The 22,903-nt window shown below is 44.2% G+C and overlaps 1 protein-coding gene across 1 annotated transcript in view; it reads right to left on the bottom strand.

Moving 5' to 3' along the window:
* Positions 1-16,278, bottom strand: part of GABRR1 (gamma-aminobutyric acid type A receptor rho1 subunit) — a 33,975-nt gene extending 17,697 nt beyond the window's left edge. The window contains exons 1-2 of the mRNA XM_027551412.1: positions 15,749-16,278; positions 331-437 (exon numbers count right to left, since the gene is read on the bottom strand). Coding sequence (XP_027407213.1) covers positions 331-437; positions 15,749-15,852 — 211 coding nt within the window. The 5' untranslated portion in view covers positions 15,853-16,278. The remainder of the gene's footprint in view (positions 1-330; positions 438-15,748) is intronic.
* Between the last annotated feature and the right edge of the window lie 6,625 nt (positions 16,279-22,903).

The raw sequence follows: 22,903 nt of genomic DNA, 5'->3' as shown, positions 1-22,903 counted from the left end.
AGGAGGCAACTTTGGACTGCAACTGTCCCTACAGCCAGCTACTAGCCTCCCTAATACTGAGACATCCTTGTTGGGAGCCGTGGCCTGAGGACAGCTGGGCTGGTCTGGCCACAAACCAGCAGCTGCCTCCCAAGAATGCGTTCAGCACAGCCCAAGGCAGGCTGGCCAGGGCAGGTGCTCAGATGATGTTGGGGGCTCAGGCCTTGTTCACAACCTAGGCAGACCTGACGGGTAGGGAGCAATGCTGAATGGTTCCCTGGTCTGATGCTGCCCACAGATAGACAGAAGGACCTGGAAAGAAGACAAGCCCCAAGAGTGCATGCCTCATACCTCCAAAGCCAGGCCTCATGCTGAAATCGTGGTCATCTATCCTCAGAAGCTGCTCTGATTTTGTTAGTGGCGATTTCGTAATATCAGGGCTTCGTTTAAGAACTGGGCTGCAGAGCGGGAGAAAACAGGTTGATCACATACCCTAATTAAGTCGGATGAAAACTATTTGCATTCAGACTTGATCTTGACAAGTTTGATGGGCTGTGGTATTTCTTCTTTAAAGCTACTGGAAATCCTCTCTTCCATTCCCGGGCTTTCTGGATCAATGAACCAACCCAGAAGGTCCAAGACAGGAGTTTAGGAATGTGAATGAGGAGCTTGCAAAATACCAATATCTAGGGGACTTCCCTGGTGGTTCAGTGGTTAAGACTTCACCTTCCAGTGTAGGGGGTGCGGGTTCGCTCCCTGTTCAGGGAGCTAAGATCTTACATGCCTGTTGGCCAAAACCCATAAAACAGAAGCAATATTGTAACAAATTCAACAAAGACTTTAAAATAAATAAAATATTTTAAAACCCAATATCCAGGCCCCATCTCAGAGGTGCTGATCTGGGCAGAATGGAACCTGGACATTAATGTTTTTAAAAGCCTCCCAGATGATTTTAATGTGAAACCAAGAGCGAAAACTGCTGGTCCTGGGCTTACTAATAAGTCTAAATTCACCCAAAGCTCCTCAGCTATTTGGGGCAGGTTGCAGCTGGAGGGGAGAGGCAGTGGGTGTGGGCTGAGCCTGTCTCCCTTGGACCCCTCTGGCCCATCCTACAGAGAGAGCGTGGACTTGCCCTTGGGTCAAATGCCAACCATTCTGGCTCCTTGGAGGCAGCTTCTTGTACTTCTGGTTCTGAATCGCATCTAGGGCCATTTTAATTCATATTCACTTTTTCTAAGTAGGTAATATATTTGCAGGGTTTGACAATTAGACAGGAAATGCAGTGAAAACTTGGCTTTCTACCTGTGCCTCCATTCATCCCATTCCCCCAACCACTGTTACTGCTCTCTCTGTGTTCTTCATTTGGCCATGGGGCTTGTAGGATCTTAGTTCCCTGACCAGGGTTCAACCCAGAGCCCCTGCTTTGCAAGCATGAGTCTTAACCACTGGACCACCAGGGAAGTCCCCCTTCTCCCTGGTACCTCTCTTATTGGTTTCTAGTCTATCTGTTCAGAGTATCTCGTAGGTACCAGTAAATACAAACATACATTCTTATATCCCATATTTTTCCAGTTTCATTGAGATATACTCAATACTTAACATTGTATTAGTTTTAGGTGTACAACATGATGATGTGATACATGTATATTTTGTGATAAAATTATTACCACAATGCATCTAGTTAACATCCCTCACCTCACATAGTTACACATTTTTTTTTTCTTGTGATGAGAAACTTTAGGAGCTACTCTTACAGTTTTCAAATATACAATATAGTAGTGTTAACTATAGTCACCACGCTGTACATTACCATCATCAGCACTTATTTATGATATAACTGGAGGCTTGTACCTCTTGATCCCTTTCATCCATTTCGCCCACCCCACACCCCACACCTAGGGCGACCACCTATCTGTTCTCCATACCTACTAGTTTGTTTTTTTTTTTTTAATTCCACGTAGAAGTGAAATGATACAGTATTTGTCATGTATGCTGTGGCAAATGGTCTCTTATTTTTACACATCAAGTAACATATAAACTTACACTTTTTCTTTCTTCCCTTATATATATATATATATAACTTGGATTTTTTTCCATATCAAAGTATCCCAAGCCTCATATTCTTTTTCACACTACATAGTGTTGCATTGCACAGATGTACCATCACTCACACGCTCAGTCCTCTATCAGTGGACACGTGAGTCGCTTCTAGTCTTTTGCTGTTACAATCAGTGCCACAAGGGCCTTTTACAGTCTTCACTTACCCCTCAGCAGCATCTCTGGAACTCACAGAAACAATCAACTGCCCTCCCAGCTCCTCCTCGTCCCAACAGCAGTGTGTGTGTGTGTCCTCCCGTGTACCATGCACACTCAAACACACACTCACACTTCTTTCAATGTACATGTCCCAAACTTTGGCCTACATCAGCATCTCTTGGAGGCCTGTTTCAAACCTAGGTTCCTGAACCTTGCCTTGCCCCAAAGTTTCTGATTTAGCAGGCCTGGGCTAAGGTCTAAGAATCTGTATTTGTTACAAGTTTCCAGATGCTGCTGCTGGTGGTGGTGGTCAGGAGATGGCACTTTATTTTAATGTTTTGGCCACGCCACCCAGCACGTGAGATATTAGATCCCTGACCAAGGATGGGACCTTGGTCCATGCATTGGAAGTGTGGAGTCTTAACCACTGGGTCACCAGAGAAGTCCCTGGAGATGGCACTTTGAGAACGAGAGCTCTGGTGCATTCATCCTCAACACACAATTTCCTCCCTTGTAACTGGCTCAGTCCATCGTTAAGTGCTTGGCTATCTTCCTTCCTAAAGAAACTATCATTCTGGGCAGGGGTTGTGGGGTGTGGAGAATGTGTCTGGGAGACAGGAAAACAGAGCTCCACCCTCCAGTGACCTGCCTGCTCCGTGCCTTTGGGCACCTTTCCCTGGGATTCGGTTTCCTCATCTTATTGAAGGTGAAGCTCTGTGACAGGACCAGGGCTGTGTGGAGCCAATAGGATCATGTGTGTGTGTGTACTTGCTTTTGGAACTTGAAGGTGGACCGCACATGGAAGGAGTCATTGTTGTTTCTCAGCCAACAGGAAGTTTCCTCCTAAAGGAAGGAAATCCCTGGCAACAAAGGCTTTGCCCCAGGGAAGAATCTTAACTAATGGATCAGGGAGGAAGTACGCTGCTGCTGGAAGGGAGGGAGGAAGCCATTGCTGCCCACCTCCTCTCTCTCTCCTAATGGAGCCAGGAGCCCTCCTTCTGCTCCATGCCCCTCAGCCAGGAGTAGAGGCGTTGCTGCAAATCACTGTAGCTTAGGTGTGGAGAAGAGGTCCCTTACACTGGTGTGCGTGCACCTCTGGTCATTGAATGCCTTACTTGAGGACATCTTTGTGCACTCCGTCTTTGAGGCTTACTATGAAATTAAAACTAAAGGTATTCTAGAGAGTCCAGGTACTCAAATCAACAAAGTATCCTTCACCCTCTAGATTTGCTTCAAATCTAACTGGAATAAAATGTGAAGAAAAAAAAAAAAAAGACTACAAAACTGCAATGCATTATTTTAGCTTTTCAACGAGCAATTCCCATGACCCACAGAAGCAGGAATTGGAGGATTAATTATTCAGAAGGCCTGATTTCAAGAGGTCTGACCTAAACTATCTCCCCAACTGAAACTGATGGCATTTTTAACCTGGAACTGCCATGAAGCTGTCAGTATGGACAGCGACACATTGCCAGGTGAACCATTTCTCTTGGGCATCCTTGCACTTCAGCTTAGGGATTCAGCCAAAAGTGCACTGGCAGGAGATGAGAGAGCAGAGGGTAAGTCCTCCTTCTCTCTCGGCTTCAATGCCAGGGACTAGCCACGTCTGTGTTGCTCTGTAACCGCAGATAATCACAGTACTTCAATAAGCTCCAGTTACACAATTTCCCCTTCAGGTCTGCAGGTAGGCATGGCTTCCTGTATTTCTTGTGCTTGGGGGTGGGGCATTCACTTGCCTGAACCCTGTGCACTGTTCTGCGAGCGGTCTCTTTATTCAGTTATTGGTTAAGCCCTTTTGAGTGCAGTGCTGTTTTCTGCCAAGACCCGACTGATACCCAGGGATATCAGGGCTGATGCACAGGGATTATGTCATTCGAGACAAAGTGGAGCAGGGGCAGGTGTGCCCTCTGCAGGAGGTGGTCCCAGGGCTGCTTCTGCTGCTGCTGCTGCTAAGTCGCTTCAGTCGTGTCCGACTTTGTGCGACCCCATAGACGGCAGCCCACCAGGCTCCTCCGTCCCTGGGATTCTCCAGGCAAGAACACTGGAGTGTTCTTCTCCAATGCATGAAAGTGAAAAGTGAGAGTGAAGTCTCTTAGTCGTGTCCTACTCTTAGCAACCCCATGGACTGCAGCCCACCAGGCTCCTCCGTCCATGGGATTTTCCAGGCAAGAGTACTGGAGTGGGGTGCCTTGCCTTCTCCAGGTTCCATGGCTGGGGAAGGGCAAAGACTGGAGGGAGAGCTACAGGTCATCACAGTGGATGGTCAGCAGGGGCAGGATGAGGCCACAGGCCACTGAGGGCAGAGTCCTCTTCATCTTTGGCATTTTGCACAGTGCCGAGTTCCCGTGGACTCTCAGTACATGTTAGTGAGTGAAGAACGGTATTAGTTCTTTGGATGGGTGCCAGAGAGAGCAATACAAGAGATGCAGGAAGAAAGAGGGGGTAGGAATAAAAATCAAGTTGGGCCCCAATCTTACTGTGGCTTTTGTTGTTTAGTCACTATGTCGTAAACCACCAGTCTCATCTGTCCATGGAATTCTCCAAGCAAGAATACTGGAGTAGGTTGCCATGCTCTCCTCCAAAGGATCTTCCCCACCCAGGGATCGAACCTGAGTCTCCTGAATTGGCAGGTGAATTCTTTACCACTGAGCCACCAGGGAAGCCCTACTGTGGCTTTGGGCCAGTCTAAAACAGAACTGGGCACCAACTAAAGGAAGGGCTGCCAAATTCTGAAATGTCACTACCTCTGCCATCATGAGGCTGAGATTCTAGCTTAGCAAAAAACTGATAATTAGGACACCTAAAATCTTACTCTTTTTCTGCCACACCATGCAACTTGTGGGATCTTAGTCCCCGACCAGGGATTGAATCCCAGCCACGGCAGTGAAAGCACTGAGTCCCAACCACTGGACCACCAGGGAACTCCCCTAAAATCTTTTTTAAATTGTTGCTATTTAATATTTTAAAATAACTATTTTCTGTTCACATTCCTATGTTAACATTTTTTGGAAAATAGATTGAAGCCTAAAGGAAAGGATGAAAACCACTAAGAAATAACCTGTACCATCCTGAGTATATCCTTACAACCCTGAGAGAGGGGAAACACTGTAACTTGCTTTTAACTCAAGTTACATATATCTTCAAATACTTTTCATGTCACCAGCATCATTTTACCAGCCGAGGTATGAGTATTGACCTTGAAATGAAGTGTAACACATAGCAAATAAAAGGATAACTAACACTGCCTGAGTACTTACTCTCTGCCAGTTACCAGGCTAACAATATCACATGTATTAACTGGGTTAGTCTTTATAACAACCCTGTGAGGTAGGCCTTGCCATTGTGCCCATTTCATATATGAGGAAGCTAAGACACAGATGGTTTGAATAACTTGTGAAAGTGAAGGAGCCAGGAGTCACACTTAGAGGCTCTGGCTCTAAGGATGGGAGGCAAGTTTGGCCACTGTATCTCACTGGGAGATCTGGCTCCCATTGCCTGGAATTTGGGTTCAATGTGGAAGGTCCAAGCTTACCTTTCCCCTCACAGAAGAGCCAGCATGGACCTTGCACAAAACTGGTGCCCACTCATTGATTAAACAAGGGCATTTATTGGGACTTCCCTGGCAGTCCAGTGGTTTAAATTCCATGCTTCCAATGCAGGGGAAGTGGGTTCAATCCTGGTTGGGGAAAAAAATGAGTGCACTTACTGATTAAGTCCCTAGGAACTTAAGAAGAAGGAATTGACATGTTCCAAGTTGGATACCTGGCTGTCTGAGGAGGCCTTACAAATAGCTGTGAAAAGAAGGGAAGCGAAAAGCAAAGGAGAAAAGGAAAGATATACCCATTTGAATATGGAGTTCCAAAGAATAGCAAGGAGAGATAAGAAAGCCTTCCTCAGTGATCAATGCAAAGAAATAGAGGAAAACAATAGAATGGGAAAGACTAGAGATCTCTTCAAGAAAATTAGAGATACCAAGGGAACATTTCATGCAAAGATGGGCTCAATAAAGGACAGAAATGGTATGGACCTAACAGAAGCAGAAGATATTAAGAAGAGGTGGCAAAAATACACAGAAGAACTGTACAAAAAAGATCTTCATGACTCAGATAATCACGATGGTGTGATCACTCACCTAGAGCCAGACATCCTGGAATGTGAAGTCAGGTGGGCCTTAGGAAGCATCACTATGAACAAAGCTAGTGGGGGTGATGGAATTCCAGTTGAACTATTTCAAATCCTGAAAGATGATGCTGTGAAAGTGCTGCACTCAATATGCCAGCAAATTTGGAAAACTCAGCAGTGGCCACAGGACTGGAAAAGGTCAGTTTTCATTCCAATCCCAAAGAAAGGCAATGCCAAAGAATGTTCAAACTACTGCACAATTGCACTCATCTTACACACTAGTAAAGTAATGCTCAAAATTCTCCAAGCCAGGTTTCAGCAATATGTGAACCGTGAACTTCCAGATGTTCAAGTTGGATTTAGAAAAGGCAAAGGAACAAGAGATCAAATTGCCAACATCTGCTGGATCATAGAAAAAGCAAGAGAGTTCCAGAAAAACATCTATTTCTTCTATATTGACTATGCCAAAGCCTTTGACTGTGTGGATCACAATAAAATGTGGAAAATTCTTCAAGAGATGGGAATACCAGACCACCTGACCTGCCTCTTGAGAAACCTGTATGCAGGTCAGGAAGCAACAGTTAGAACTGGACATGGAACAACGACTGATTCCAAATAGGAAAAGGAGTACGTCAAGGCTGTATATTGTCACCTTGCTTATTTAACTTATATGCAGCGTACATCATGAGAAATGGTGGGCTAGAAGAAGCACAAGCTGGAATCAAGATTGCCAGGAGAAATATCAATAACCTCAGATCTGCAGATGACACCACCCTTATGGCAGAAAGTGAAGAAGAACTAAAGAGCCTTTTGATGAAAGTGAAAGAGGAGAGTGAAAAAGTTGGCTTAAAACTCAACATTCAGAAAACAAAGATCATGGCATCTGGTCCCATCACTTCATGGCAAATAGATGGGAAAACAGTGAAAACAGTGTCAGACTTTATTTTTGGGGGCTCCAAAATCACTGTAGATGGTGACTGCAGCCATGAAATTAAAAGAAGCTTACTCCTTGGAAGGAAAGTTATGACCAATATAGATAGCATATTAAAAAGCAGAGACATCACTTTGTCAGCAAAGGTCCATCTAGTCAAGGCTATGGTTTTTCTAGTGATCATGTATGGACATGAGAGTTGGACTATAAAGAAAGCTGAGCGTGGAAGAATTGATGCTTTTAAACTGTGGTGTTGGAGAAGACTCTTGAGAGTCCCTTGGACTGCAAGGAGATCCAACCAGTCCATTCTAAAGGAGATCAGTCCTGGGTGTAAATTGGAAGGACTGATGTTGAAGTTGAAACTCCAGTACTTTGGCCACCTGATGCAAAGAGCTGACTCAGTTGAAAAGACCCTGATGCTGGGAAAGATTGAGGGCAGGAGGAGAAGGGGACGACAGAGGATGAGATGATTGGATGGCATCACTGACTCAATGGACATGAGTTTGAGGAAATTCCAGGAGTTGGTGATGGACAGGGAGGCCTGGCGTGCTGCGGTTCATGGGGTCACAAAGAGTCGGACACGACTGAGCGACTGAACTGAAGTGAACTGAATTTATGATAATACAGGATGACGTTTGAGACAGCTTCTTGAACTGAATGGAGGGTGTATGTTTCTTGAACATACATTTTTATTCTATCTTCTTGCTGCTGCTACTGCTGCTGCTAAGTCAGATTATGAAAACTTCTGGTCCGTGGTCTTTCTTCTTGATATTTCCTTGCCGTAGTTCCCAGTCTGTTTGTCTAAAGATGATGTTTTCTCAAAACATTTCCCAGAGGTTAGATCAGGTCTGGGGGCCCATTAGGAGCAGGGTGCTGCCAGAAGGCTCATTTAACTAATAGCAGAGCATTCGATAAGTTATACTTCACTTTGTTCATTACTTCATCTTCAAGCCTGGCATGCTGAAGTCCATAGGGTCGGAAAGAGTTGGACACAACTGAGCGACTGAATAACAGCAACATTATAGCTCTGGTCCTAGAGGCAGACGGCAATGTGGAAATGGCCAGTTTACTGCCAGAGCCCCACAGAGGTGGTTTTGTGTTCCCCACAGACTCGTTGGCCTGGGGGTTGTGTGAATATGTGTGTGTGCATTTAATTTTTCTTTATTTTATTTATTTCTGCCATCATGTTATTTATACTTTCTTGAACAGCATTTCTTGAACTGCTAGGGAGACTGTGCATTTTTCCACATAATGAGTAAGGACTGTGCATTTTCCCTCAAGTATAACTTTCCCTGGATTCCTCACTAAATGGATTTTTGGGTAACTGATGATCTCTTTTTCAAACCACTGCCTCTAAGAATGTGTGATAGGTAAGTTAGGTGTCAACTTGGCTAGACTCTGGTACCAGTTTTTGGTTTAAATACCAGCCTAGACGTTGCTGTGAAGGTGTTCTTAAGATGTGACTAACATTTAAATCAGTAGCCTTTAAATAAAGCAGATTACCCTTCGTAATGTGGGTAGGTCCCATCCAATCAGTTTAAGACCTTAGAAAAAAAGACTGAGGTCCTCTGAGGAAGAGGGAATTTGGTCTGCAGACTGCCTTCAGCTGAAACATCAGCTCCTGCTGGAATTTCCCCCTGCCTGCCTGACTGCCATGTAACTTTCAGACTTGGTTGCCTACACAATCACACGAGCCAATTCTTTAAATAAATCCTCCTCCCACCCCAGCTCCCCTCATATGTGTGTGTGTGTGTGTGTGTGTACACGTATGTGCTTAGTCCCTCAGTTGTATCCAACTCTTTGTGACTCCATGGACTACAGCCTGCCAGGCTCTTCTGTTCATGGGGATTCTCTAGGCAAGAATACTGGAGTGGGTTGCCATGCCCTCCTCCAGGGGATTTTTCCAACCCAGGGATTGAATCTAGGTCTCCTGTATTGCAGGTAGATTTTTTACCTTCTGAGCCACCAGGGAAGCCCCGTATATATACATATATAGGTATGTATATATATATATATTATAATAAATATTGAACTATATATATGTATGTGTGTAATACCATAGAGAGACAGATAGGGAGATAGATATACAAACATACATTGTTGTTGTTGTTTAGTATCTAAGTTGTGTCTGACTCTTCCGGGCCACATGGACTCCCACCAGGCTCCTCTGTCCATGGGACTTCCCAGGCAAGAATACTGGAGTGGGTTGCCATTTCCTTCTGCAGAAAATCTTCCTGACCCAGGGATTGAATCTGCATCTGTTGCACTGGCAGGCAGATTCTTTATCACTGAGCCACCAGGGAAGCCCAGATATGTACATGTTATGCACATGCTATTGGTTCTGTTTCTTGGGAGAACCCTGACTAATCGAGACAGTGAATATTCCATGATGCCTGAAGTCTGCACACCTGTGGGAGACCTGAGTTGCCTAGAACTGGAAGGCTGTGTCTGGCATAGGTGGGGTGTTTGTGCTGTCTCAGAGTCTTCTGATCCAGCCTTCTTGCCACCACGATGGACCCAGGTTCGATGGATCAGACTTGGCCTGCTGTGGCCCTTCCAGGGGGACAAGAGGAGGCAACAAGGGCATGTTTGTCCACCTGCTTCTCTGGTAAAATCTCAACCTTGAACATCCCCTTTTCTTGATCTTTCTGTTTCAGTTTCCTATAAAATGAGGGAATAACTCTAACCTTATAGGATCACTATAAGGATTAAATAAGAAAATGTTAACATAAACATTGCTCTGGTTTTGACATATGAAAACATTTTCATACGGTTCAACCTGAATTTTACATCCATGAGTATAACTTCCCGTTCTCTTATGGTGGTCAGAGTTGGGCACAGGAAGTAGAGAAACAGGGGATGCAGAACTCTGAGGGTACACTGTGTGACCTGGCATGACTTCTGTACTTTTCTGTGCCTTTCTCTTCTCATCTTTAAAAGGAGGGCATTTCCAAGGTCTTTGAAATTCTGTAGAGGAAGGGGTGAGGTCCAATTTGCTCACTGCTTCTTCCAGTGCCTGGAGCAGAGTGTCAATGATACATATTTGTTGAATGAATGAATGAATGAGTGAAGTACAAGAAAAGGAAGGGTTAAGAGTCTCTCATTTATTCATGCCCAACATTTCTTGAATATCTGCTATTTATCAGATATTGTACTTGAACCTGGGGAGACAAGGATAAAGGTGTTAGCTGAGCCCTTGTTATAACTAAACTGTGCCCCACCCATTCATATCGTCCCCTAATGCTCCATGTGACTGTATCTGGAGGCAGGGCCTTTAGGCAGGTATTTAAGGTTAATTGAAACTGGTGTCCACTTAGAAAGAGGAAGAGACACCAAAGAGCCTCCCCATCACATTCCGTCTCCCCAGCGGTGAGCCCAGAGGAAAGATGCTGTGAGGACACAGCAGAAAGGCGGCATCTACAAGCCTGGAAGAGATCCCTTCCCAGAAACCAAAGTTGCTACCATCTTGATCATGGCCTTCTAACCTCCAGGACTTGAGAAAACGAATGTCTGTTGTTTAAGCCACCCAACCTGCGGTGTTTTGTTATGGCAGCCTGGGCAGACAGCTCTCAGGGGGCTCATAGGCTGATAATACTGAATGATCAATTGTCTGAGATAGGATAGATGGGGGCCGTGGAAGCTCGGGAAAAAAGTCATCTGAGGCTTCAGATGCAGGGGCTGGGGAGGGCCAAGGAAGGTCCTCGAAAAAAGGTGACATCTATGCTAAATGTTGGAGGAGGAAAAAAAAATGAGCCAGAGGAAGAGGGAAGAGATGGGTGTGGTGAGCCCTGGAGCAGCCCAGTGAAGGCTCAGGAAACTATCAGGATGAGCGGCGCTTTGTAACCAGACAAGAGTGAGAAGCACAAAGACTCAAAGTTCTAGCAAGCTCTCTGGAGAATGAAGGGATGCAATGAAGAGAGAACACTGCTAACTTAAAAGAAAAAATCACAGGATTTCCCTGGTGGTGCAGTAGTTAAGACTCCATACTCCCAGTGCAGGGGGCCCAGGTTCAATTACTGATCAGGGTATTAGGTCCTGAATGCCTCAACTAAGACCCAGCAAAGCCAAATTAAGAAAAAATATTTTTAAATAAAAATCTAATAAAAGAGGTGTAGGGCGATCAGAGAGACCCCGCCCATAACCCAGAGGTTTGTGCTTTGTCAGGACAGGTTCTGACAGCCAACAACCTCCTCCCTCCTGGCCTCTGCCCTTCATCACCTGAATCCGCTGCAAGCTCCCATCATTGTCTATCACTCTCAGCTTCTTCTAGTCTCAGTGGTCCAGTTGACAGCCAGGCTTCTTGTAAAAGTGAACCACATTCATTCCATTTTCTCCTCTCCTCAACACACCGCTGCCCATCTCCTCTCGCTGACATTGTTAACGGCTCTTCACCACTTAAGTGGAGCTTGCATCTTGGCCCTCTACCTGACTGATTTTGACCCTGGTGGGATCTGACCCACCAGGTTTTGCAATCCACATGGATTGCTCCCTCCTTCTGGAAACCTTTGACACCTCAACTGAACGCCTCTCTGGTCCGCAAGCCTCTTGTGGGGAGAGTGTGTACCTGACTTGGTCACTGATGAGGCACCCACTGCCCAGGGCGGTGTCTGCTCTGTGACACGCATCTGATAACTGTCCAGTAGATGCTCCCTTAGCCTCTTTGGCACCTCTCCATTCCAGTTCCACACCTGTTTCTCTGATCACCCATTTCCAGCTTCCTTCCCTGAATCCTCTAGTTGTGTCATGCGGGATCTTTTCTCGTGGTGAGCGAGCTCAGTTGCCCTGCAGCATGTGGGATCTTAGTTCCTCGACCAGAGATCGAACCCGTGTCCCCTGCATTGCAAGGCGAATTCCTGACCACTGGACCACCAGGGAGGTCCCCACGGAGTCCTCTTCATCTTCGTCTTGAATGTTGCTCATCACAGCTCTCTCTTTGTCCTGCTCTTATCTCATGCTGTCTTTGGGTCACTTCATCCATCACCACCGAAAAACTCTCTTTACAGCTACATCTCCAGACCCTAATTCTCTTTTGAGCCACAGACCTAGAGCCCTTCCTGTCAACTGGACAACCATCTTCTAGTAGCTTGTAAGCACACGCAGGTCCACATGCTCATACTGATCTCATCCTCTTTGCCCCCAAACCTGCTTCTCCTCCTGCTCTCCCTTCCCAGGCACTCCCTCATACCCAGTTACACCTTCAAGATACCTGCTAGACTCCCACCCAGTCTAATCCTGACAATTCTGCCTCCTGAAAGTTCTCATCCATCTTCCCCCATCCCTGTTCACTTCATCCCACTAGTACCATCCTAGCTCCGGCTCTCACTGTCTCTCATCTGGTCTGAAGCAGGGACTCTGGATGACTTTTTCTGTCTGCCTTGCAACTCCTTCTGCATCCTCCTGCCACCCTGCCACCAGTGTCATCTCCCCAAAATGGAAATCAGCTGAAACTCTTAGAACCTCTCTTCCCTGCAGTTTAAATTTGAGTTCTATAGCATTACAGACAAGAATGCTAATGGTACTTGCTTCTGATGGGATCAGTTTGTGCTTCCAGAGCTTGAGTAGGAATTTGTCCAGGTGCCTGTGGTGTAGACAGGCTAGATTTTCATTCTTCCAAGGAGGAGGGAGAGACCATAAGTATTCTAAAAACACTGCTCAATGCCCTGGCACTCTGATCTTTATCCAGCACGTTTCATGAAGGTGGATCCCATCGGGATATATCTCCCAAGAAGATGCTGAGAAAAACACAGAAATTATTTGCCAGGGCAGAGACTAGAGTAAGCCCCAAGTGAGGCACAAAATGTAAGAAGGCCCTTACTCTTGGGCCGTGCAAGGCCCTATTCATTCATTCAGTCAGCTATTTATTTTTCAGTCGTGCTCTGCAGCTTGTGGGATCTTAGTTCCCTGACCAGGGATCAAACCCGAGCCCTTGGCAGTGGAAAGAGTAGTAACCATTGGACGCCAGGGAATTCCCAAGGGTCACTTTAGATTTTGCATCATTGGCACCTCACTAGCCTCACTCTCACCACGTGTGTGTGTTCACCTTGCTTCTTATGTTATTAGTATGAACCGTGAAAAGCAGCCTGGCTACAAATTACCAGCAGTTTATGAGTTTAGAGTCTGGCTAAAATTAAGTGAGCCCTTTAAAAACTTAGGCTACGTAAAAACAAAACACCTGGCTGGGCTCACCATTTTGGAAAGCAATTCTGCCAGTTATACTGGAACTTTAAATGTTCTTATGCCATTTGGTCTAATATACTTCCAGGAGTCTACCCTAATTAAATAATCATGCACATAAACAATGACCTTATATACAAAGATATCCAGACAGAATATTTATAATAACAAAGAGAAAGCAGTTAAATATTGTAAGCAGAGGAAGATGCTTAAGCAGTTATAATTGTTATGATGCTTTATAGTGTGTTCATTCCAATGATAACACTATATATTTCAAATAAGAAAATATGCAGATAAAATCACATTAAAAACAATAAGGTTACAAAACTATATGCATAGAAAAACCCCAGTCTAGTTAATATTCAATACATGCTTATTAAAAAAAACGGAAGAAAATACACAAAAATGTTAACAATGTTATTTCTAGGTTTTGGGGATTATGGGTGATTTTTGTGCATTCAGAAACATTTTTTTCCTGTGGTTTTTAAAATAATGTGTCTTTCATAATAAAAATAAAAGTTCCTTTAAGTAATTTTTAAAAGAAAATTTATTTTGCTTTCAGGACTCACTTTGTCATTGTGTGTGTGTGTGTGCGCTCAGTCATGTCTCACTCTTTGTGACCCCATGGACTGTAGCCCACCAGACTCCTCTGTTCATGGGATTTTCCAGGCAAGAATACAGGAGTGGATTGCCATTTCCTTCTCCAGAGGATCTTCCTGACCCAGGGATCCACCCTGAGTCTTTGGATCTCCTGCATTGGCAAGCAGACTCTTTACCACTAGTGACTCACTGGTATTCCTAATAAGTCACCCCTCTAACTCTGGCTTGGGAGAGAGGCTGAAAAGTTTTTGGTGACAACCAATAGGATTTGTTGCTGCCATCTGTAATCCTCGAGAGCACATTTGGTTCAGATCATCTCTATGGCGGCACCGCTCCACAAATTCCACTGTTTGTCCCGCAGCCCCTGACTCTGACAGTGATGGGACACGTGTCGTGTGCACAGCAGTCCCTGTCTGTGTCCTGGGCTCACCACGACCAATGCATATTTCAACTCCTTAACTTTGATATGTTGCTAAAACTGCTTGAAACAAGGGCTGTGAGCCATAGCTGGCTGTTCAGAAGCCCAAGTGTGAAGGGCTCTCTCAAACCCAGAGTGGGTCACTCAGAAGTCAGATACCCAGCCCTCCCACTAGCCCCAGGCTCCAAGAAGCCGGATTTCCTTTCATATTCATCAATTTTGCTTTTTTAAAAAAAGTTTTTGGCCACACCTTGTGGCATGTTGGATCTTAGTGCTCTGACTGGGGATTGAACCTACACCCCCTGCACAGGAAGGAAGAAGGTTTAACCACTGGACCACCAAGAAAGTCCCATAGTAATTGATACTTATGACCTCTGCTCATCTTACAATCAGAGATGAAGAAAGCTAAAGCTCAATTTGAATTCAGGATAATAAAGAACCAAGAATCAAGAATGCCCTTCCTGCCTCCATCTCTCCATCAGTTAAGAGAGAGCTGGTTTTAGGGGTGGGGAGTGGGGTCTCCAAATACCCTATTTTATTGATGCGTATCAGGCAAACAGGTGTGCAGACATGCATTTCCATTACCAGCACTGTCACAGAGCCATCCTGGTGAAGCTGATGCTGAAGGATCGGTCTGTTTCTGTCTGAGCTCCTTCCGCAGACTGGCACAGCCAGGGCGGCACGTACCTTGCTGGCAACCATCAGCAGCTGGTCCTCAGGCTGGTCCACCCCGTACCCTCCCAGTTTACAGATGGGGACAATCTAACGATCCTCCGGGCCGTATAGCTTGAAGAAAGCTGTTTTGTTCTCTTTTAAAAGATTGTAAAAGGGACCTACACATCTAGCAGAAATAATTAGAACTCACATAATCATTCTCACTAATTAGAGGTCCCATCAGTCATTTGAGAATTCCCAGATTTTCTCCAACCTAGGATGCAAACATCAAATAATTGCCCTTGTTATTTTTAACGTGCATATATGCTTTTTTTTTTCCCCAGAATCTTTTCACCCACGACAATTCCTAAGAGACTGGAGAATATGCAATGATAGCACTGTACCAAATCTAAGCATCATTTAAAAAGAAAACATAATTCTAACATCGTAAAAAGAAGAGGGGAAGGAAGCAGGAGAACAAAGGGAAAAGGAGCAAGAAGGCAAAGGGCATCCCCAGGAAACACCGCATACTGGAAACGATTCCACAATGAAACCAGAAGCTCGCTGCACACACCGTCTCCCTCTAAATCCTCTGTGCTGAAATGTCCACTCACCTGCCTTTCTTCGACATCTCCTGTATGTCTCTTTTTCGCCAGTGCACTCTGCTTTCAGTAGGCAAAACCCACACCCACCACAAAAAGAAAACGCCAACTTTCATATTCTGGACGGCCAACGTGGGTTTCCAAATCCAAATAGTTCTCTGAAGAAACAGCAAAAAAAAAAAAAAAAAAGGAAAAGGATGTTCTTTTTCTCTCTTAAGACATTATCGGTCTGTTCATTATTAGAAAGATGTTTATTCACGGAAAAAAAAAATTCAACCCACAGTCTGTAATCTGGAGAGCAGGAGAAAGCAATTTCCACTAAACCTATAAATCCTCCTACGTCAGATGTCAGGGATTTTCTGCAGGGAGGTTGAAGTCCTGTGTCCCTGGCTGACAATTATTTTGGCTGGTCTAAATAAGTTCATCATCAGACCTGGTGAATTAGTTCAGAAAGGTCTGTATGAATTTCTGGTCCAACGAATAGAAGGAAGTAAGGAGGAACCAAAACAATTTCCAAATCCAGAACTGCCTGAGGTGCTGAACTGCTTCTTATGTCCCGAAATTGAGCTCCTCCCTGGATCTATTTTAAGCTTTTAGCCATTATTATTTGCTTCAGCTGAGGGCTGGATTTGGACAGTTCCCTGCCCCCACTCCTTTTTGTGGATGAATCTGTGGAAACTCAGGGCTCTGTAACTGGGTGGGTTGTCTATTTGACTAACACTTCAGTAGGGCTTCCCTTGTGGTTCAGCAGGTAAAGAATCCACCTGCAATGCAGGAGACCTGGGTTCAATCCCTGGGTTGGGAAGATCCCCTGGAGAAGGGAATGGCTAACCACTCCAGTATTCTGGCCTGGAGAATTCCATGAACGGTACAGTCCATGGGGTCACAAAGAGTCAAACACGACTGAGTAACTTTCATTTCATTGCAGTAGAAGGCTAATCCTTGTCTGGTGGACCCTCCAGGAATCTTCTCATCCTCTACGGATGTGGTTTTTATTGTCTTTGTTTTGTTTGTTTGTTTTGCTTTGATGTGGAGGATAGTAAATGCTTTCTTTTTCTGAATTTTTTTCTGTATACTGGAGTCTGTTTGATCTACAGTGTTGTATTAGTTTCAGGTGTACAGCAAAGTCATTTAGTCATACATACACAATATCTGGGGAGAAGGCAATGGCACCCCACTCCAGTACTCTTGCCTAGCAAATCCCGTGAATGGAGGAGCCTGGTAGGCTGCAGTCGATGGGGTTGCTAAGAGTCGGACATGACTGAGCATCTTCACTTTCACTTTCATGCATTGGAGAAGGAAATGGCAACCCACTCCAGTGTTCTTGCCTGGAGAATCCCAGGGACGGGGGAGCCTGGTGGGCTGCAGTCTATGGGGTCTCACAGAGTCGGACACAACTGAAGCGACTTAGCGCAGCAGCAGCAGCAGCAGCATACAATATCTGAACTTCCAAGGTGGCACAGTGGTAAAGAATCTGCCTGCCAATGCAGGAGGTGCAAGAGATGCCAGTTCCATCCCTCGGTCAGGAAGATGCCCTAGATCAGGAAACGGCAACCCCCTCCAGTATTCTTGGATGGAAAATTCCATGGACAGAGGAGCCTGGCAGGTTACAATCCATGGGGTTGCAAAGAGTCAGACAAAACTGAGCACACACACATACATATATCTATTCTTTTTCATATTCTTTTCCCATATAGATTATTACAGACTGTTGAGTAGCGGTCCCTATCCTATACACTAAGGTCCTTATTGATTATCTATTTTATATGTAGTAGTGTGTATATGTTAATCCCAAACTCCTAATTTATCTCTCCCCACCTCACTACAAACAAAGCTAGTGGAGGTGATGGAATTCCAGTTGAACTATTTCAAATCCTAAAAGATGTTGCTGTGTAAGTGCTGCACTCTATATGCTGGCAAATTTGGAAAACTCAGCAGTGGCCACAGGACTGGAAAAGATCAGTTTTCATTCCAATCCCTAAGAAAGGCAATGCCAAAGAATGCTCAAACTACCACACAAATTGCATTCATCTCACACACTAGTAAAGTAATGCTCAAAATCCTCCAAGCCAGGCTTTAGCAATACGTAAACCGTGAACTTCCAAATGTTCAAGCTGGTTTTAGAAAGGGCAGAGGAACAAGAGATCAAATTGCCAACATCCACTGGATCATCAAAAAAGCAAGAGAGTCCCAGAAAAATATCTATTTCTGCTTTATTGATTATGCCAAAGCCTTTGACTGTGTGGATCACAATAAAATGTGGAAAATTCTGAAAGAGATGGGAATACCAGACCACCTCACCTGCCTCTTGAGAAACCTGTATGCAGGTCAGGAAGCGACAGTCACAACTGGGCATGGAACAACAGGCTGGTTCCAAATAGGAAAAGGAGTATGTCAAGGCTGTATATTATCACCCTGTTTATTTAACTTATATGCAGAGTACATCATGAGAAATACTGGGCTGGAGGAAGCACAAGCTGGAATCAAGATTGCCAGGAGAAATATCAATAACCTCAGATCTGCAGATGACACCACCCTTATGGCAGAAAGTGAAGAAGAACTAAAGAGCCTCTTGATGAAAGTGAAAGAGGAGAGTGAAAAAGTTGGCTTAAAGCTCAACATTCAGAAAACAAAGATCATGGCATCTGGTCCCATCACTTCATGGCAAATAGATGGGGAAACAGTGAAAACAGCAGCTGACTTTATTTTTTTGGACTCCAAAATCACTGTAGATGGTGACTGCAGCCATGAAATTAAAAGAAGCTTACTCCTTGGAAGAGAAGTTATGACCAACATAGACAGCATGTTAAAAAGCAGAGACATTACTTTGCCAACAAAGGTCCATCTAGTCAAGGCTATGTTTTTTCCAGTAGTCATGTATGGATGTGAGAGTTGGATTATAAAGAAAGCTGAGTGCCGAAGAATTGATGCTTTTGAACTGTGGTGTTGGAGAAGACTCTTGAGAGTCCCTTGGACTGCAAGGAGATCCAACCAGTCCATCCTAAAGGAAATCAGTCCTGAGCGTTCATTGGAAAGCACTGATATTGAAGCTGAAACTCCAATACTTTGGCCACCTGATGCGGAGAGCTGACTCAGTTGAAAAGACCCTGATGCTGGGAAAGATTGAAGGCAGGAAGAGAAGGGGATGACAGAGAAAGAGATGGTTGGTTGGCATCACCAACTCAATGGACATGAGTTTGAGTAAACTCCTGGAGTTGGTGATGAACAGGGAAGCCTGGAGTGCTGCAGTCCATGGGGTCGCAAAGAGTCAGACACGACTGAACTGAACCATGTCTTTCACTTTTGGTAACTAAGTTTGTTTGCTAAGTCTTTTAGTCAGTTTTTGCTTTGTAAATAAGTTCATTTGGATCATTTTTTTTAGATATCACATGATATTTATCTTTCTCTGTCTGACTTCATGTAGTATGATAATGTCTAGGTCCATTTGTGTTGCTGCAAATGGCATCATTTCTTTCTTTTTTATGGCTGTGTGGTATTCCATTGTATGTATGTACCACATCTTTACCCATTCACCCATCGATGAACATCTAATTGCTTCTATGTCTTGGCTGTTGTAAATGCTGCAATGAACATTTGGATGCATGTATCTTTCTGAAGTATGGTTTGCTCCAGATACACACCTAGGAATGGGATTGCTGGATTATATGGTAGCTCTATTTTCAGTTTTTTAAGGAACCTCCAAACTGTTCTCTATAGTGGCTATAACAATTTACATTCCCACCAACAGTGGAAGAGTGTTGATTTTCTTTACGCTATTTTACAACCCTGTGAAAGGTAGATATTAACATGTAGAAAACTAATAGTAATACATATCTCTCCTGTCCATAGCTATGCAAATTATTCCTCTTGTCCACTAGAGAATATAAATCTCTGAAAAGCAAATCCTCATTTGAACCAGTTATAGCATGTTCCCTCACTAATTAATGAATTAAGCAAATTCTTTCACATGTGTTCATTTTATGGTTATGTGAGTCATAATTAAATCCTCTTGTGTAAATCAGAATAAAGCACTTTCAATAAATACATGTTGGAAACAGTTCAACACACAGAAAGAAGGCAGAATATTTGATATCTCCAGAAGTCAATATAAGCCAAGCATCATTGGATACTTAGTTGATGTGTGTGTGTGTGTGTGTGTGTGTGTGTGTGTGCATGTGCATGCGTGCGCATCTGTGCTCAGTCATTCCGGACTCTTTGTGACCCCATGGACTTTAGCCCGCCAGGCTCCTCTGTCCATGGGATTTCCCAGGCAAGAATACTGAAGTGGGTTGCATTTCCTGATCCAGGGGATCTTCTCGACTCAGGGATTGAACCCAAGTTTCCTGTCTCAGGCATTGGCAGGTGGATTCTTTACCACTGAGCCACCTAGGAAGCCAATAGTGACTTGTTGAAGAACCAAAGTAGCAAAGAGGGATGATTCTGGGGTTGAGTATATTAAAAAGGTCTCCAGGCCAAGAAGGCATTGAGAAGGACATTAAATGGCTTTTTGATGCCCAGATTAGAAAATCTCTTTCTTTCTTGTTTGGAGAACCCTGGACTAGCTCCAGCAGCCAGAAGCCTGGACATAACCACAGAGAACAAATCTGGATGGCCTCACAAGGGCATTTCCTACCTTTTCTCAGTAGCTTTGTAGAGAGCTGGCTCAGCAGATCTGAGTTAGCGCAGTGGAAGCACAGGCTGATACCACGTGCTGAGCTTTCCCAACAGAGCCACTTCTTCCTTCACCAGGAAGCTCCCATGGCAGAGCTGGATGGCAGGAGCCCACCCTGGAGCCATTTAGCCCCAGTCAACCATGCCCAACACAACTCAGGGGGATCAGGAGAGCTCAGAAAACTGTGCAATCTTTGCTACTTTCCTGCTTGTAAGTACTCTTGATGGATGTTGTTTTGTCTTTTTCCATTAACACCACATGACTCCATTGCAGAGTATCTGTGCCTGTCTGCAGGACGTGGACATGGGAAGGAGTTGACAAGACATCTGAAGATAAATAAGACAGAAAAGTAAAAATTCAGAGGCAAATAACCTAGGCTGCTGGGGGTGTCTGCTGCATATGATGGCCTTTTTTGTCTTGCTGCCCTTTCTTGGTGTGTGGTCCTCAGATGCACAAAGTTGGGTGGCCACTAATACTGTGGTCCTGGCCACTGAGAGAGGCAAGGAGAAGAAATGAAAGGCGAGCAATTTCACAAATGACACAAGAGCTGTAGTCATCACTTTTATTCACATTCCATTGGCAAAAACTTGGCCACATAGCCACTCCTAGCTGTGAGGAGTCAGAAATGTAGTCTCTAGCTGAGTCATCTTATGTTCAGCTAAAATTCCATCACTATGGGAAAAAAGGAGAGTAAATTTGGAGGAACACTCAGCCATCTGCCAAACTCTCCAACTTTGCTTTCCATCTTAGGAATCAGGTAGCAGTGACTAGAATTGCAGCTTCTATTCCAATAAACCCCTTTTGTTAGGGTTTACTGGGTCCCTTTCCTCCTGGCCTGCTTTATAATATAGAGCTAAACTTTTCAGGTCAGTCAGAGCATCCAGACTAAAGAGAAAGGGGACAAAAGTCAGTCAGACCATTCATCTGAGGCTTTTTGAAAGGCTGGTATTTATGATGAGCAGCTCAGTTACCACCCCAGTTCTGCATTGCTATTCTAATTCAGGTCAGAGTCCTTGATCCCTAGGTCCTTTAAAGCCCATCTGTAATGTGCGCTCTCTTTCTCATTTCCCTGTTGCCCCTTCCCTGTTGAACCACCAGTCCCACTAAAAACACTTAAATTACTTAATTCAAGTTATTTAATATGGCAACGACAATAGGCTGTCTGGAGACTGTACGTGCTAAGTTGCTTCAGTCGTGTCCAACTCTTTGCAACCCTATGGATTACAGTCTACCAGGCTCCTCTGTCCCTGGTATTCTCCAGGCAAGAATACTGGAGTGGGTTACCATTCCTTCCTCCAGGGGATCTTCCTGAGCAATGGATCAAACCTGCATCTCCCACATTGGCAGACAGGTTCTTTACCAGTAGTGATACCTGGGAAGCGCATTCAGAGACTACCCACCATCCATACAGAAATTTTCATCTCTAATGGGAAATCTAAATTAATAAGAAGCTTCAGGTACTTGAGTTAACTTTTTTTTTTACAGTATAAGTCTTGTGATCTGAACATATCTTATTGATATCCCTAAGATTTTAATCATCAGTGAGGCATATTAGTTTTGCTCATCACTTGGAACCTTAGCTGGTTCACCGTGGGTGTTCCATAAATATTTAGTATATGAATAAATGAACCTATCAAATGCCCAATGCTTTTATTTCTTAAGGAAGATAATGTATAAGTATATTTACATTTTTTATAAGTTTAATTTTGAAATATTCTAAAATACTGTTAACTATTTCAATGCTCATGTATTAATACATTTGGGAGAAATTTTTCAACAACAGTGTTTGACACAAAAATTATTCCTGACTAATATTGATACCATTTTTTAAACCCAATACTGTAACTGCCCCAATTCTCTCCCTTTGCAAGTTCACTCAAATCCAAACCACCATATTTAGCGCTTCTCTGTAAAAAACCTCCCCTGATCATAGTAGCTCACTCTAAGCCCTTTTCTTCCGTATACTGATAGCACTTCTATATCTCTTAACTTTGGCATTTAATTGTTGTTGTTGTTCAGTCACCAAGTCATGTCCTGCTCTTCATGACCCCATGGACTGCAGCATGCCAGGCCTTCCTGTCCCTCACCAGCTCCTGAAGTCTGCCCAAGTTCATGTCCATTGCATCAGTGATGCCATCCAACCATTTGGCCCTCTGTCGCCCTCTTCTCCTTCTGCCTTCTGTCTTTCCCAGCAGGCATTTAATTATCTGCTGCCTAAAATGGTTGACTACTTGTTTTCCCATATACCGTATTAGTCTTCTTTCTCTAAGGAAGACTATATAAATGTCAGTACTGTATTTTAGTCATCTTTTAATCACATCAGCACTGAGCACAAGATTTTGTATACTGTTAGCTGAAAAATTACATCCCTTTTTTATTTTATCTTTTGGCTGTCCTGCACAGCCCACAGGATCTTAGTTCCCCAACCAGGGACTGAACCCAGGCCATGGCAGTGAAAGCACTAAGTCCTAAACACTGGACCACGAGGGAACTCC

This window comes from Bos indicus x Bos taurus, chromosome 9, assembly GCF_003369695.1.
Source record: "Bos indicus x Bos taurus breed Angus x Brahman F1 hybrid chromosome 9, Bos_hybrid_MaternalHap_v2.0, whole genome shotgun sequence".
Taxonomy (NCBI): Eukaryota; Metazoa; Chordata; class Mammalia; order Artiodactyla; family Bovidae; genus Bos; species Bos indicus x Bos taurus.
This window is presented reverse-complemented; position numbering and strand designations above follow the sequence as displayed.